At 39.5% G+C, this 16,676-nt stretch overlaps 1 protein-coding gene across 1 annotated transcript in view; it reads right to left on the reverse strand.

The window, feature by feature from the left end:
• Positions 1-14,408, reverse strand: part of HOMER1 (homer homolog 1 (Drosophila)) — a 115,569-nt gene extending 101,161 nt beyond the window's left edge. The window contains exon 1 of the mRNA XM_008574147.1: positions 13,336-14,408. Within this exon, the coding sequence (XP_008572369.1) occupies positions 13,336-13,340 (5 nt within the window). The 5' untranslated portion in view covers positions 13,341-14,408. The remainder of the gene's footprint in view (positions 1-13,335) is intronic.
• Between the last annotated feature and the right edge of the window lie 2,268 nt (positions 14,409-16,676).

A 16,676-nucleotide genomic window follows, 5' to 3' on the forward strand; every position in this document is an offset into this window, starting at 1 on the left:
GCTTTCTCTGACCTTCCAAGGTGGAAGTGGGCACTTCTGTCTCTGTGCTCTCAAACACTACGTACATCTCTATTACAGCACTTAAATCATAGTGATGGAATTTGTTTACATGTCTGTCTACTCGTCTTTGCATTGCCAATGCCCAGCATGACTCATTGACACAAATTAAGTGTTTAATGTTTTTTACAAGTGCTCAAAAGGCACAGTGTTAGGGGAAAAACTGTAGCAACACCTTAGTTTCCCAAAAGTTGACAGAATAAGTGCTCTGTTTTACTAAGGTTTGGGTTGATAATCAATTTTAAGTTTTTAAACTTAAGATGTACTTACAGCATGCACTGAGTTTTCTGGTGTTGGTTACAGGGAAAGATTTTTAGAAAGTCAATACTTTATCACCAAAATCCAATCAATTAACCATCAACAGTGTCAACACATTCTAAAAGATGCTTTATATGAATTCAAAAGCCAAAGGCTCAGTGATTCTGGTCAAATACGGCAAATGAATTGCACACATTTATTTTCTTTTTCCAAAATTCCACTAAAATGAAAGTAAAGGGGACAAGAAGGTATAAACCCATAACACCAAAGAATAGAAAAAGTGTTCTACCTGTGGATAGCATCAGGAGGAAAAAAAAATAAGTATAGAAAAATAGGCACCAGTGCATAAGCAATTTTAATACAGTTTTCAAAGATGGCAAAAAGAAGGAAGTACCTGCCTTGGCAAAACTAAGGACCCCATAACTAAAGTGTCTGCAAAGAGGGACTAAGTGAACAACCTGCTAGCCAGAATTTAGAGGCAAGGGACTTCAGAAGACATATAAAGCACAGGACTGAAATTAGGAAGTAAAGGTTTAAATAACAGAGCAATGAACCCCTGCCCCCCCCCACCCACCCCAGCCCCCAGAGTCAATCAACTACCTTTCCCAATAGCAGAAGACAGGAGTGGGGCCTAAAATAGGAACATTAAGATAAAGGCTACAAATAGAACCATGCCCCCTCAAAAACCCTCCCTTTCATAGTTTTCAGATTATAGCAGATAATATGCCTCGTAGGTATATAATGAAAGAATATACTTACCTTGCTCTCAGAATGCCAGAGTCTTCTCTAAAGAAACTGAACAGTCTTAGAGAAAATAAGCTATAATCTCAGAGAACAGATCTCCCCCTAATGACACTTGGGGACCACCTAAGGAAAAGGCCAGTTCTCCACCTAAATACCTAACAGAGAGCCTACCAGTGATAAGCCTCATTGATTCACAAAGAGCTTTAATCAGCTTTTTAGTATCTCACTCTTATACATAGCTGAGGATCACCAGATATTCAAGGGAAGTTTCCAAAATAACAAAACCAACAAAAAAGGAACACAAAAGAAAGATGATTTAGGCAATAGAAAACAATTCTTCAAAATACTATAAATGTCCTGAAATAAATGAGATATTGAGAAAGAGGACTTTATTAGAGTTGGAAGATGAAGTCAAGGAAATTCCAATAAAAAAAAAAAGAAAAGAAAAAGAAAAAAAAAAGGTAGATAAGACAAAAAACATCTACCATCAAATTAGTAGGCAGTTCGCAAACAGCAGACAGAAAACAGATACGAAAAAACTTTTTTAAAAATAGAAGAAAATCTCCCAAACTTAGGGAAATGTGGCCAGGTTGAAAGGGCCCACCAGTGACTAAAAGAAAAAATGGGGGGAAAAAAAAAGGTTCAAAGAAAATCTGCCACACCTTACTGAAATTTTACACAGCAGAGAAAAAAAAGGAAAATCCCCAAACCTCCCTAAGTGGGGAAAAAGTCACATATGAAGGAAAATCAGAAACATGCAGACTTAAACAACAAAAGTGGAAACTAGAAGACGACAGGTTAGGGCCTACACAAGATAAAATGATTTCCTGTTTAGATATCTATAGTCAACTAAGAGATGTGGGGGAAAAGAAACTTTCACATATATACTGTCTCAAAAAATGTGATCTTCTACCTAGCCCTTTTCAGGAAACTACAGGAAAATGTGTTTCAGTAAAATATGGAGGTAAGCCAAGAAAAAAGACATAGGAAAAATATATATATATATATATATATATACATATATAAATGTGTGTGTGTATATATATATATATATATATATATATATATGTGGTCTTCTAGTATGGAACTACATGGTATACCTAAAAAGTTACCAGTCCATACTGGAGTAGGAGTTCAGAGGCTATATATTTTAAAAGGCTAAAAAAAATGGAATGTGTCCCTTTACTATATTGTATATTGAAAAATTAAGATTAAAAAAAATGGAATGAATATATTGATACAGTAGTCCCCCCTTATCCATTGCTTTACTTTCCGAGGTTTCAGTTACCACAGTCAACCATGGCCTGAAAACATTAAATAAATTCTAGAAATAAACAATTTACAAGCTTTAAATTACACACTGTTCTGAGTAGTGTGATGAAATCTCGTGCCGTCCAGCTCCATCCTGCCTGGATGTGAATCATCCCTTTGTCCAGCAGGTCCATGCTGTAGAGGCCTCCTGCCCGTTGGCCATCCCAGTTATCAAATCACCTGTGGCACAGTGCTTGTGTTCAAGTGACTCTTATTTTACTTCATAATGGCCCCAAAGTGCAAGAGGAGTGATGCTGGCAATTTGGATATGCCAAAGAAGAATATAGTGCTTCCTTTAAATAAAAAATGCTTCCTTTAAGTACAAAGGTACTTAACTGAAGGGGAAAAAAAACTGTATGCTGAGGCTGCTGAGATCTACGATAAGAACAAATCTATCATGAAATTGTGAAGAAGAAAAAAGAAATTCAAACATAGTATACATGGGGTTCGATACTATCTGCAGTTTCAGGTATCCACTGGGAGTCTTGTAAAGAATCCCCTGTGGATAAGGGGGAATTACTGTATTGAGAATTTGGAAAATATTCACAGGTATGTGATGTAGAGCACTAGACAGAATTCTAAGATGGCCTCCAAGATTACCATCCCCTGGTGGACACTTTCTGCATAATCCTCTCCTAAGTGTGTGTGGAACAGATGACTATGATGGGATATCGCACAGGTAATTAGGTGACGAATCAGCTGACTTTGAGTTAATCAAAAGGGAAATTACCCTGAGTTGCCTGGACCTATTCAGGTGAGTCCTGTGAAAGAAGATGAAGTATCAGAAAGAGGCTCCCCTTGGCTGGTCTTGAAGACACAAGTTGAGTTGTACAGCTGAAAGGAAATCAATTCCACCTACCACCACATGAAATTGAAAGATGACACCCACCATGGATGAGACCTTAGTCCCAGATGAACACTGACTGCAGCCTTGTGAGACCCTGAGAGGAAGATCCAGCTAACCAGTGCCCAGAATCTTGACCCACAGAAATTGAGGTAATAAATGGATGTTGTTTTAAGCCACTAAAATTGTGGCAATTTGTCACACAGTAATAGAAAACTAATATTTATGACATTTGGACAAACTTATGGATATCTAAACAGAATAAAGAACTTAGAAGGAAATCATATTTCCCTCAAAAGCAGAAAACTTCAGAAGTCGAAGCAGTGTCAAATAGTTTAAGAAACAATACATCAAGAAATGCCAGAAAGTAGAAGTAACTCCGAATAAGAAATGGGCATATGGGCCGGCCCGGTGGCGCACTGGAGAGTCCGCCGCTTGGGAGCGTGGCGGTGCTCCCGCCGAGGGTTCGGATCCCATGTGGAGACCAGTTCCCGCTCACTGGCTGAGCGCAGTGCAGGCGCAACACCGAGGGTTGCGATCCCGTTGCTGGTCCCTGGTACGGGCGCGACACCGAGGGTTGTGATCCCGTTACCGGTCAGTAAAAAAAGACAAAAAGGAAAAAAAAAAAAAAAAGAAAGAAATGGGCATAACTGGTAATTACTGCTAGAAGCAATCAGGTTTAAAGAGATACAGATCAGTTTCAAATTGTCCTGGATCTTTTAGCTTATAAAAAATAGATATGCAACAGAAAAAGAAACTAGACAAGTGATTGCCTGGTGTCAGGGGGTAGAGGGGAGAGTATAGAGGTAGGGGATGGGAAGTTACTACTAATGGTCATGGAGTTTCTTTACTGAATGATGAAAATGTTCTAAATTGATTGTGGTGACAGTTCCACAGCTCTGTGAACTTACTAAAAGTCGCTGGATTGTATATGCAACTCAATCAGGTTTTTTTTCACCTCAGTTCAAAATGATAGTTTCTACAACTGGAAAGCAGAGCAAGAAAAAAAGAGAAGTTTTAGGAATCACTGAAGCTTTTGAATGGATAAAAGTTTCTCACATTTGTGAGCTGCATTTATAAAAAGGAGTCACTCTCAAAGTAAGGTCCCTGGACCAGCAGCATCGGCATCCCTTGAGAAACTGTTAGAGAGCAAATTCATGGGCCCTACTCCTAGACCCACTGAATCAAAAATTAGTGGGGGTGAAGGAAGCCCAGCAATCTGTTTTGTTTTTAACAAGCTCTCTAGGTGATTCTGATGCATGTTCAAAATTGAGATCCACTGACCTAAAGGCTCAGATGTGCTTCTTTGGCCAGAAGTTTTTAAAAACACACTGGCTATGAATGCCGTCAGGCAGGACATGTTCTCTTCACTTTCTCACAGTCCCCACCAATCCCTACTGTCTCTTACTTTATACCATCACACATTCTCTGTCCAGCCAATGATAGCATTAGAGTTTGAGAACTCTGGAGAAAATAATTCCAAAAGAATAACAACTTTAAATCTGGGTATAATACAGTCCAACCTTCTCTTACAAATGAGGGAATCAAGTAACTTACAGCTCCCTCATGATGATTCAGAAATTGTGGGTCTCCACTTTTAAGCCCTAGGAAATACGTTTTAAGATAACATCTCAAGCTTTCTTTTCCTGGTTTGAGATCTTCAGAGAATAGATTCTGCCTATTTAAGTATTCCATAGGCTCATGTTCCCAAAAACTACAAGGGCAGTTAACAGTTTGACTGATAGAATTTACAATTTAATATCGACTTTTGATGTTCTACACCAAGCACATGTGATAATGTTAAATCATTTATAAGAAGTATGTCAATGTATTCAAAATATAATGCATTGGGCAGAGACTTAATTATACTAAAATTAAAATGCAGTGTTTTTTTCAGTACTATCTAGAAGGAAAACAAGATACATACCTCAATGGGTAGAAAATGATGCTGTCTATCCTAAGTGAATCATTGTGCAGTATATGCATGTACTGAAACAATACACTGTACCCCACAAAAATGTACAAGTAAATGTTAAAATAAAAAAAAAATAATAAAGTACACAGGAGGAAAAAAAGATCATTTTTTGATGAACTCACTACTAAGATACTAGCTTACACTAAATCTGAAGGCTTCTTAAAGAACTGTTTAGAAACTCCTCTGCAAATGAATATCTATGTAAATATCCATTTAGGATCACCTGAACTAATGATACAAACCCTAAGGAGCTGGACAATCTAACATATGCTCTGCCGTCTCACAGCTGCACAACCTCCCATAAGTCACATTTTCCCTTTGAGCTCTGTCTCCTTCTCCATGGTGTGGATTAGTACTAATACTCTGATAACTGACAATAGAAATACTCCCTACACTTAAACAAGAAACAATTTTTGCTAATTATTATTAATCACTTCTTTAGCCAACCTTGAAAATAATGAAATAAAATTTGAAATAAAAAAGCTAAAATTGATACAAACACATAAGTATCCAATTACAGTGACTGATCCTGATGACATTTTACAGTAGATATTAACATTTTTTATACCCTCACCCCTGAAACCAAAGGGAAGTTCTAAAACTTAATATATTGATCCTAGAGAAACTAAAAGATTCAGAAAGACTCAAAAACAAAATTTCACAGTCTTACCTCCCAGAAATAAACACGGTAGCACTTTAACAAATCACTTTTTAATCTTTTTATGCAGATAGAGAGCATATTTTATATAGTTGAGGTCACTGAGAATATATAATTTTGCATCCTGGTTTCTAATTGACCACTGCACCCATCTTTGAAAACATTCTTTTGGCTTGCTTCCTACCATATCAATAGCCTATAATTTACCCATAGATCATATGCTGGCTACTCAGAATATACTAATATGTCACAAAATAAAATTAAATAGCAATATTGTAATTAATGTCTTACTATTTCATCCATACTAACATGGACATAGCAATAAATATCAATTTAACAATAATGAAATAAAAGCAACAATGAAAATAGACAACTAAAATTCTATAGATTTTCAGTTGAGTAAAGAAAAAGGTAGCCTGAAAGATCTAGAACTTTTTTTTTTTTAAATCAACAGAATCTCAAGAAAATGAATTTAAGGGTCACTTGGGAGTCTTCCCATTCAGCTTAATGTATAAGATACTGAGTAAACAAGAGTAGATGGAGTTCTCATTCTGTAAACATTTTGGGAACTGGCAGGGTGATTAAGCAAAGCAAAAGAATTTTAATGTTAAAAGCCATGAGACAGATTCATAGCAGAATCACAGCAGAACACAGTAAGACAGAAAACAGCATTGTTTTACAAAAGAAAAAGCAAAAAGCAGCACAGTAAGGTAAAGGGATAGGCCAAGCACATTTAAATATTATAGTAGGTTCAAAATAATTGTCCAATGTATGTTTAGAAACATATAGACTTACCTTACCTTCCATGAAGGAAGACTGACTGATAGAAATTTCTAGTATAAGTATTTTTTTCTAGTATTTTGAACTCTTTGGTAGTCAAACCCATTTAAGATAATTTCCTAGAGACTGTTATTAAGAGCCTAAGGGGGGAAACAAAATAACTAGGGCAGAAAATTCTGACTCACAAAAAAAGCCTTATTCAGAATAATCCTCTTAAACTTCTTATAAATACTTAAATGAAACAGAAAGAAGATAATAACTACTTCAGCAAGATGGAGGCACACTTAAATAAATGTAAAGGTGAAAAGATCCAACAACTTAATTATTAAAATTAGAAAAATAACTGGCACATCCAACTGTATGTCCAACTACTAAGAATCAGGATTTTCTGTACACTAAAAATGGGGTCTAATTCCTCCAAATCCTTTCAATTAATATTGCACATATGTGCTGTACTATAAACTAGCTGGTTAGGAAACAGTGTATAACGCCCACAGAGATATGTTTCAGAGCTGTGGCTCTCTGCACATGTTAGACTCTCCAACTAAAGGCAGTGACAAACCAGGAACAAAAACTTCTTTGTGGGGGGAAAGGTCAAGGACACTTTCTTCTTCAGCTCTGGACTCTGATGCATGTGAACACATGGATCTAGACATGCTAATGAACATGACATTCTTTTAGCTACACAATGAACATGACATTCCTTTAGCTACTCAAGAGCCACACTGGCTTCACAGTCCATTATCGGGCAGGGGAACCTCATGAAGAAGAGTAGTTTTGTTTTTTTTCTTTGCAAGGTCACTAAAATGAGTAAATTTCTAAATTTTACTCACCAGAGAAGTGAACAGATTTTTAAAAACTTTTAGAGGAAAAAGCAAAGCACAAAAAATATGATATACATTTTAATAATTTCATCTTCTTCCTTCAAAAATATTGCTTAAGACAAGCAGCATTGATTCTAATAAGTTACATCTTTTTTTCCTTTCTCAGACTCCTTTAAAGAAGCATAGAAACGACCAATGTGTCAGACTTACCACAGATAAAAAAAGAGGTATAAAGAGGTATGAAATGCTAAAATTAAGAAGACAAGTTCATTGATAACTGTCTCTTTTAACAGAGAATGATCACAGATATTCAAATTTTATAGTATGTGAAGAGGTATGCTATAAAAATTAAGATTTTTTTGCCTAAAATTAAGATTATAAATATTTGATTTTATTCACATGTTAAAGACCATTGAATGACTAGTTTTTAAAAAAGTTTTACCTACTCTTCCACTACCTGTTCAGTAAGATCTAAAAATTTCATCTCAATTCTTGTAGATGGACTCAAATCTATATAAATATTCCTTATCACATGTAGATTCTTTTGAAATGAAGATACTTAGTAAACCAGAAACTTTACAATGCCTCAAAGTCACTTGATTTTTCAAAAACTCAGAAGTCTTTTTGATCTCTAGGAAAATCTTGCTCATTCCCCAAGGAATCTCACAAACTGCAGGGTCACTCTACTGTATTAGCCACAGTTCAAAAGGCATTACAAATATGCAACACAAACAAAAAACTGCACATTTCATTCAACTAAGCAGTTCCTAATTAATCAAGATATAAAGGTATTTAAAATGTTTTATAGTCAGTTATTTAAAATTATATCAGGTAGGGGCCGGCCTGTGGCTCACTCGGGAGAGTGTGGTGCTGATAACACCAAGGCCATGGGTTCGGATCTCATATAGGGATGACCGGTTAGCTCACTGGCTGAGCGTGGTGCTGACAACACCAAGTCAAGGGTTAAGATCCCCTTACCGGTTATCTTTAAAAAAAAAAAAAAAAAAATTATATCAGGTAAAAATTATGTCAGAAAACATGAAATATTTGGGACTTGTTTTCCCTATTCTTCTGTCCAGTTTGTTGGGAGCCTATAGCCCCACACCCCTTCTTGTGTGACCAGGCCTACGTGACAATCTGCATGTCTGTGCTTATGGGATATCTGCCTCATAATCTGTGCCTGGGACGCTGTGCTCCTGGCTATGCAAGTCTACTCAAGAGTGACCTCTTATCTCCTTTCTAGTTTCTGCTTTCTTGTAAAGATTGGGGGCTTCTTTGCATCAGAGATTTTCTGACTTTGTTTCTTCTCAAGATCTTATCGTATTCCTGCATTCCTAACTCCTTACAATATGCCTGCTTTTTCCTATATAAGATGTAACCTAAGAATCAATAAACAAGACTTGATCAGAATACTGTCTTGTCTCCCATCTCTCGCGTCTCTTGTCCCATCCAATTCCCACTCCCCCCTCCAGGTCTGCGTTGAATATCCTGCGGGTCGGGACACAGTTAGTTGGATTAATCCTAAACAACAAAACAATCCAGTAACTAAGAAAAAAAAAAAAAGAAATCACATGGCAGCAGGGAGGTTGCACCTTCTGAGATGTAACTACCTTTTCCTCTAAGACAATCACTCAAAATTACAGACTATGCATAAGAAGTTTCTTTTATCAATCTCTAAACTCCCAAGTTCACAATTTGATGATTCACCTGAGAGTGGCTCTGCTAAGATACCATGCTGTTTCTTACATTTTTACATACCTACATTTTTATCTCTGCACATGAAATGCCCTAATTCTGAATAAGACCCACTCAGCCTAACCGCCCATCTCTCAATCCCCCTCCTTTCCCTCCCACTTTGGAACTTTCCAGGGCCTGTCCAACTACCTACTTCCTCTACCCAGCCAGGGTTCATTGTTCTGTGTTGGTGTTTCCATATGACACAACATACAAAACCAAAATTTAAATGATTTCCAAAATTGTTTTCTTACCCTACTTCCCTGATCCTTCATGTTACTACTCTGGTTAAAAGTTCCCACAGCCAAAAGCAGTGCTTTTCAAATTACCAGTTGCTGCAGTGGGGTTGTTAAATAAATTTAATGGGTCCTCACTATCATTCCTAAAAACAAAATAAATGGAATAGAATAGAAACTACTAGAGTGCACCACACAAAGTAAGAGTATAATTTTGTGATGTTTTATCATTTATATATAAGCATATTTAGTCACAATGTAAAATTGTATTATCTTTCCAATGTGTCATAACCAAAAAAGCTTGAAATACATCAATCTACAAGATAACCCAGTCTTTCATTTGGTCTACAGGGCTTTCTAACCTGGCTCCTGCATAAGGTTCTAGACCTATCTGTCGCTACAACCAATAGAGCTCAAGCAAATGCAGCTCATCATGCCAAACTTTTTGTAGTTCTCTTAGTGCTGTCATGCTATTCCCTCTGCTTTGAATGCCCTCTCATCTGTCTATGAGGCCCACCTGTACTCATCTCTCAGTATTTAATACCTGTCACCTCCTCCCCAAAGCCTTTTTATCCTTCCCTGAGCAGCTAATGCTATATACATACATGCTTTTTGCCTCTATGTCCTACATTATAGCTCCTTTAACATTTCACTGTACTTATTTTAGGCTCGACTGTCTTCCCAACTACTAACCTATAAACTCCTTGTCAAAAGAGCACACTTTACTAGTTTCCCTATCAGCAGCACCGTGCTCTGTATACACCACATAAAATAGGGGTACAAAGTTGGTAAACTGAACAAATAAAGAATTAAGGACTAATATCTAACTTCTCTGTCGTTAGGAATGATAGGGTGGTTAACTTTGCAACAAAGGCCATTCATATCACAAGCAGTGCTGGATCAAGATTTCCCCATTTTTGTTACAGCTCCTAGATAGCAGAACCTGGCAGCCTGAGGCAGAAAGAGGTGTCAGCTTCCTGTCTTTCAGCAAAGGGTTAGGGTTAGGGTCAGTTCAGGTTCCAATGTAGCAGCACCCACTTCCACACTTCAGGAAATTACCTGGAGAAGGGGATAGAGGGACTCCAGAGGTCCCCACAGGCTATGAGATAAATGAAAAAACATCAACAGACTCCTTTAGCAGCGAGAACCCCATTTTATATATAACGAGCTCTTAATGGGAATAATTCTCTTCCCTTGCCGATGGGACTAGGTTGCCAACATGAGCTAAGTAAAAACAAAAGGCAGTCTGAAATAACTGGTTGAAGTTACCTGATTTCTGTTGTCTACTCTAATTGTTCTAAAATAGCTACTGACTCACTATGAGATTGGGGGTTGTGAGGAGCTGGAGAGTTCATGCCTAACGGGCTCCTCGCTTAGGTTTTGAAGCTTCTAACAGACTTCATCTTACATATGTGAACGCCTTAATTTTTAGGGGGTCTGATACACCTATTCTATAAACCTATTCTTCAGCTGCTATCACTGCAATTAAAAACAGTTCACTCAACATCCAAGATACTTTGACATACTCTGCCAACTGTCAGTTTCAGCTGTTCCTTTCCATTTCCATAGTTCATAAACTATCATTACAGGAGCCATAATTTTTTCTGCTTAAACTAGTTACTCATTTTATTTAAAATATTCCTTTGCTTAGACTTTACCCTAGACTTGCAATTATATCCATAATTAAGGCAAAGATAGATCCTATTATAAACTAACATTAGTCAAAATGTATTTGTAATATGTGAATCTCTTCACACACAATATTAGATTTTAGATACCTGTCAGCGTAAGGTAATTTAGGATTGCTAAACTTTAAAGGCCATTTAAAGCTCTTTTTCCTTTTGTTCTAAGTAGGTCCAGGTGGCTATGCTTATTCCACAAACATTCATTAAGTATAAACATCTACGAAGTGTGGAACTTTCTGCAATGCCTTTGCTGTATGCTCTTCTCTTTTACTTCCACCTACCCTTCCTCTCTCAAGTCATTATCAATGAGAAAGGGTCATAGCCCCAAACATAGACTTTCAGAAAAATAACATCATAAATGTATGCTCCTTTTCCTCTTCAGTCCACCTTTGAGACTTTATTAACAAAAAAGCAAACAGACTCATTTTTAAACAAATTACACTAAGTGTCTAAACGTATGTGTGGGGGACTTACTTTTATATTTTAAATACTAGCCTCCTCGGTATTAAGTTCATCCCAAGCTTCCCTTGAATGACAGGCATTCATGCAACCTAAGTGTTGCGGAAAACTGATTTTTTTCCACTCCACAGTCTAGAGAGAATTCAGCCTTCAACATGAAAAACTGCCTTTTTCTTTCTTTCTTTTTTTTTTATTGCTTCAACACGTTTTAAACAGAGGAGCTACAGATGCTCAAGGGAAGCCATATTCCAAAGGTTTTGAATAGTAGTATATTTCAGTATTTTATCTCACTTAAAATTGGTGCAGTTCATCTGAAACATTTTTTAAATGCTATTATTTTCCAGCTTGAGTGCTTAAACTGCTTAGAGAAAAAAAAACCTCTCTATTTGAAAGATCTACTTCAAGAAACCAACTAGTGATCATTAAAATGGGGAGGAGAAAAATAATTTTTACAGGTTGGGAAAATCTTTAAAAGTCATGTCATCTAAAACAGACTCCATAGAGATTAAGTGGTTTGCTTCAGATCACTAAGCTACTAATAGCAGCACTAGAAATAGAATGAGATATTTTAATTACTCTTAGCAGTACCCCAAATCATGCAAGTTATACATATTCTCGTCATTTGCCATTTAAGTTTTTAAAACAATTATCACTTTCTCATTAATTTCTGAGCAAGGATTCCTACAGCATATATTCTAAATTTTCAAAGTTGTTTAGTTAATTTCAAATTCTAATTTCAACAAGAAGAAAGTACTATCCAAGAACTTTCCTCCAAAAGTTTCGCGTGTGTGTACACACCTAAACCATCACAATAAATTTCAGAGTCCATCTTTTCACTGTCCCCCACCTACACTTCAGATTTGTTTTTGTTCAACTGCAAAAGGAGAAAATTCTGGAAGTTCCTCTTTGACCGAACAGCAAAGGAGCAGAGATTTTTAATCTGTCAGTGAAATTAATAGATCATTACTCCATTACTGTATTATGGGTATTCAGTTTAAATTAGTAAGAGTCACTAGCATTTTATCAAACTACAGTGTGAGGAGTTAATAAAAAGTTGGAAAATGCACTCTTGGTTGGCCTTGGGTCTGAAGGAAGGTGTAGATCTGATAATGTTAACATAAACTGAAGGTCTGAGCCTAAAAGCGAAAAAGAGAAAAGTGAAAAACAAGTTCCTTTAACAAAAAGCCTTTTTCGAGCTGTCTCCTACGAGTGCACCCGCACTATGGAGACCGCATCAGTAAGACTTTCAGATTTTCGTTTTAATGCTCCAAAAATTCAATTCTGTAGATTTTAGCTTTGGATATTCAAGGGCAAAACAGAGGGCACGGTGAGGGCGACAATTTACATTGGATCAATTTCAAGGACTGCTAACCACCCATTACAATCGTTCCTTTGTGCAACTGATTATTCTAAAAGTACTTAAGAGAATGCAGTACTTCTCCTTGAAAGATACCGTCAGCAAAACCTAACATGATTTTGCTTACAAACTGATCAAGCAGTTTAACCATTAAAGTGTAGAATGCGTTGTCTTTGTAAACGTTACTAATAAAACTATATCCAAGTTACAAACAATACACATATGCTCCATTATGACCTCTGCTGTCACTTTACAAAAATAATTTGTCAAAAGGATAGCACACCTATATTTTTAAAGTATGACCAGCTTAGCAAGGTGGCAAATTTGTTTTAAAGCACAAAACACCATCACCATCACCACTCAATAACATACACAAACAGATTCGAAGCTGTGTTGAGCACAAAAATCCTTACCCCATTTTGCCCAGTGGAAACTTGCTCTGAAGTTTCTGCTCGTATGCTACGGAATAACTTCCAAAGAAATTTCTCCGTTTGCTATTTCGCAGTTGCTTTTCAACCCCCCGAGATCCTTTTCCGGAGGTATTTCAATGATGCTGACAATTCAATTAGTTCTCTTAGGTAAAATGATTTCTCTCTGGTAAACACCAAAACGTTCAAACAGAGGTGGCATTTGCTTATTAGAGCTAAAATGCTGCGTGGAGGAGACAGCGGTCAACTCTATTCCACAAAATGAGTCTACATGTAAGAAAACGCAAAATCCAGTTTCACGGAGTCCTATAAAAAAATGAGTTCGCTGGTCATTTCGCTCAGGTCCTCCTCGATACTCAGGGAGACCCAGGTAACTCGGCCTTTTCGGTGCTAAGGCTGCAGGTTCAAATTTCTCCACCACACCAAGTCCCCAGGGGTGGAGCGTGCAACCCAACGCGACGTGCACTTTAATAAAAATCCTGAAAACAGTAATAACGCCACTGCTTCCCTACGTTCACATTAGAAAAAACTATATAGAAAAATCTCCTCGAAGTGCAAACCCGGCAGCTCGCGACGTGCACCGCACTCCACATTGGAATCTGTCTTTTTAATTTTTCCCCTCCTAAGACTCGAAGCAGAGAGGAGGTGTGGAGGAGGAAGAGAAGGCTGGGCAAGATCGATTGATTCTCTCGAGGAGAATAAACGGAGCCATTTCCAGGCTGGCAGCAGCCTGGGGGCGCAGCGCACGCCGGGGAGCAAGGGGAGGGGGCCCGAACCCACCTCCCTCAACCCTTTCCTGCCCCCCGCCGCCGAGCACAATGGAGCCCGGCTCTCGCCCGGCCCTTCATTCGCAGTTGCCCCCTCTTCCCTCCTCTCTTCGGAGCACAGCGGGTCTGAGGCTCCCGTCGGCGGAGAATGAATGAATCAGAGAGCCAAGCCCCACGCTTCCCCCGGCACCTTGTCCCGAGCTCCGGGGCGGGCCGAGCAGCGAGTGGAGGGGGCTAAGGGTCGACGGGCGCCCTCCCGAGCTGAGGCGGGAGGCTAACCCCACGTCAGGGGCAGGAGAGCGGGTCTCAAAGCCTTGGGAGAGCCGCCGCTCCAGCGCCCCCACCCCTGCAGCTCGTCTCACGCTCCGCACCGCCGCCACGAGCCGCCTCACATTCCCCGGGCCCCGCCGCCGCTTCCTCACACTTCCATAGGCGCCCGCTTCCGCCGGCCTCCAGCTCCCGCTAGTCAGAGCAGCGCCGGCCCGCGCGGCCAGAAGCCCGCCGCTGCCTCAGCCACCAAACGGCCGGCTCGCAGAGCGGAGGGCGCCGCTTCCCGATCAGCGCCGCCGGCGTGAGGGGAGCGCGACGGCTGAGCGGGCTGCGAAGGGGGGCCGGGGGAAGAGGCGGGGAGAACGGGAGGCGATAGCGGTCCCTCCCCCTGCACGCGGGAGGGAGCGATAAGGGGCGGGAGGCGGCAGTCGTCGCCGAGGAGCCGGGGCTGGGGCTCTGACCCGTCCCGCGGGCCCAGCGGGCCCTGAAGGCAGCAAGAGAAAGCAGCGGCCACGAGACGGCGGGGAGGCTGGTAATCAGGGGCAGAGCCGGCCCTCGTGGGGAGTGGGCCAGCTGGCAGGTCCGTCAGTCCGTCCTTCCTTCCTTTCCCCCCTCCCCTAGTGGCCGGCGGCGGGCGGACAGTGCGCTCTGCTCCTCCGCTGGCTCCTGGCCCCGCTCCCGGCTGCCACAGCCTCCTCCACGACCCACACCAGGTGTTCGCTCTGTGTCTCCATCCTCCCCGCAGGAGGACCTTTAAATAGCAACGTCAGCGCGCTCCTCTCCGCACACGCGTCACCCGCCGCTTACGTCACGGGGTGCGGGGGATGATGTCACGCGGCCGGAAGTACTGCTAAATTAGGGAAGGAGTAGGGGGAGGAGGACTCGGCGAGCTCCTCTGTGCCCACCTGCTCTCGCTTCTCCTTAAAGGCCAAAGCGCAGGAGACAGCCTGAGAGGAGCTCGAAGGAGGAAGCAGCAAGAGGAGGAGATTTCTGTGCAACAAAAGTGCCAAACACAAGTGAGTCATTCATGGCAACAGTGCCGGAGTGTCATGCGGGTAATATCCTATCTTCCACTCCCACCCCTGTTGCAGCAGCATCCCCTGGCTTCTCATGTCCCAGCTAGCAGGGAAATGTGGGAGGGAGAGCCTCATAACTAGTGGTAGATATACTACCAACAAAACTTGGGGAAAATCACCTTAATTTTCGAAAGAGTTATTAAGTGCCATTCTGGATATAGCCAATTTTTAAACTTTTTTCCCCTCTCTCTTAGTGGTTACCTAAATCACAAAAGAATAAAGAACGGAGCAACGAACATTATGTTATAAAGGATAGTAGTTAAAGGGGAAGAAGGCCATCAAATGATCTAAATATTTTCATTTGCAAAATAACGATGTTGTGGCCTAGGATAAAGAGTCAATCTTAACTGAACACACTTAGATAATTGTCACAATATATGTAGAAAATACCAGTGTACTTTTCAGTTCCGGGTTATCAAGAATATAAGTTCCTGTCTGTGGAAATTAAAAATAAGAAAGACCGCCAGATCCTTTTTTATTGAAACAAGCACATTTAGATTATTTTTGTCTTAGTTTTGCCCATGTAATATATAATTACAATATCTTTTGTTTTTAATTTCCTATATAGCAAGGGAGAGTAGTCATTTATAGGTTTACCAACTATGCATGGGTTTGTGTCTATGAAAATCATATTATGAATGCTTCTCAAGTTGTAAATTACTACAAAGTTTTTTGAAGTCCTCATTATTTTAGGATAGCTAATTATTAGGTAGATGAGGTTTGATTTTATTTGGTTTAACTTGATGTTCATTGCCCCCAAATAGAATTACTACATAATGCTAAAGGCCATTACTAGTTCAGAGTTAGCCTATAAATTCAGTAACCATGTTTTCCAAACCCAAATCCAGACACACCATTTGACAGACAAAATATTTAAAATCTGAAATGACCTGGAAAATGCAGGACATAGGATTGCCAACCTATGAAGTGTTAGGAGAGTTATAAATCAGTATCAATGCAATTTAAGTAAAAGAAACTAAAACTCTGTCTAATATGTACCATGTATGGTTTTTGAAAAATGTTTTTAATGTTAAACTGCTCACATGATTTCTAATAAGGAACTTTGGTTTTGGTGGTTTCTGCGTTTACATTTTCTTACTCAAGTTAGGAGCCCAAGTTTAAAGGACACCAGCAAAGAAAGACCAATTTGCAACTGATTCAGGCTTTCTGGTTATGTTCACATTATGAAATCATGATCTTGGTTACAGTTTGA

This window comes from Galeopterus variegatus, unplaced genomic scaffold (assembly GCF_000696425.1).
Source record: "Galeopterus variegatus unplaced genomic scaffold, G_variegatus-3.0.2 Scaffold1000, whole genome shotgun sequence".
NCBI lineage: Eukaryota > Metazoa > Chordata > Mammalia > Dermoptera > Cynocephalidae > Galeopterus > Galeopterus variegatus.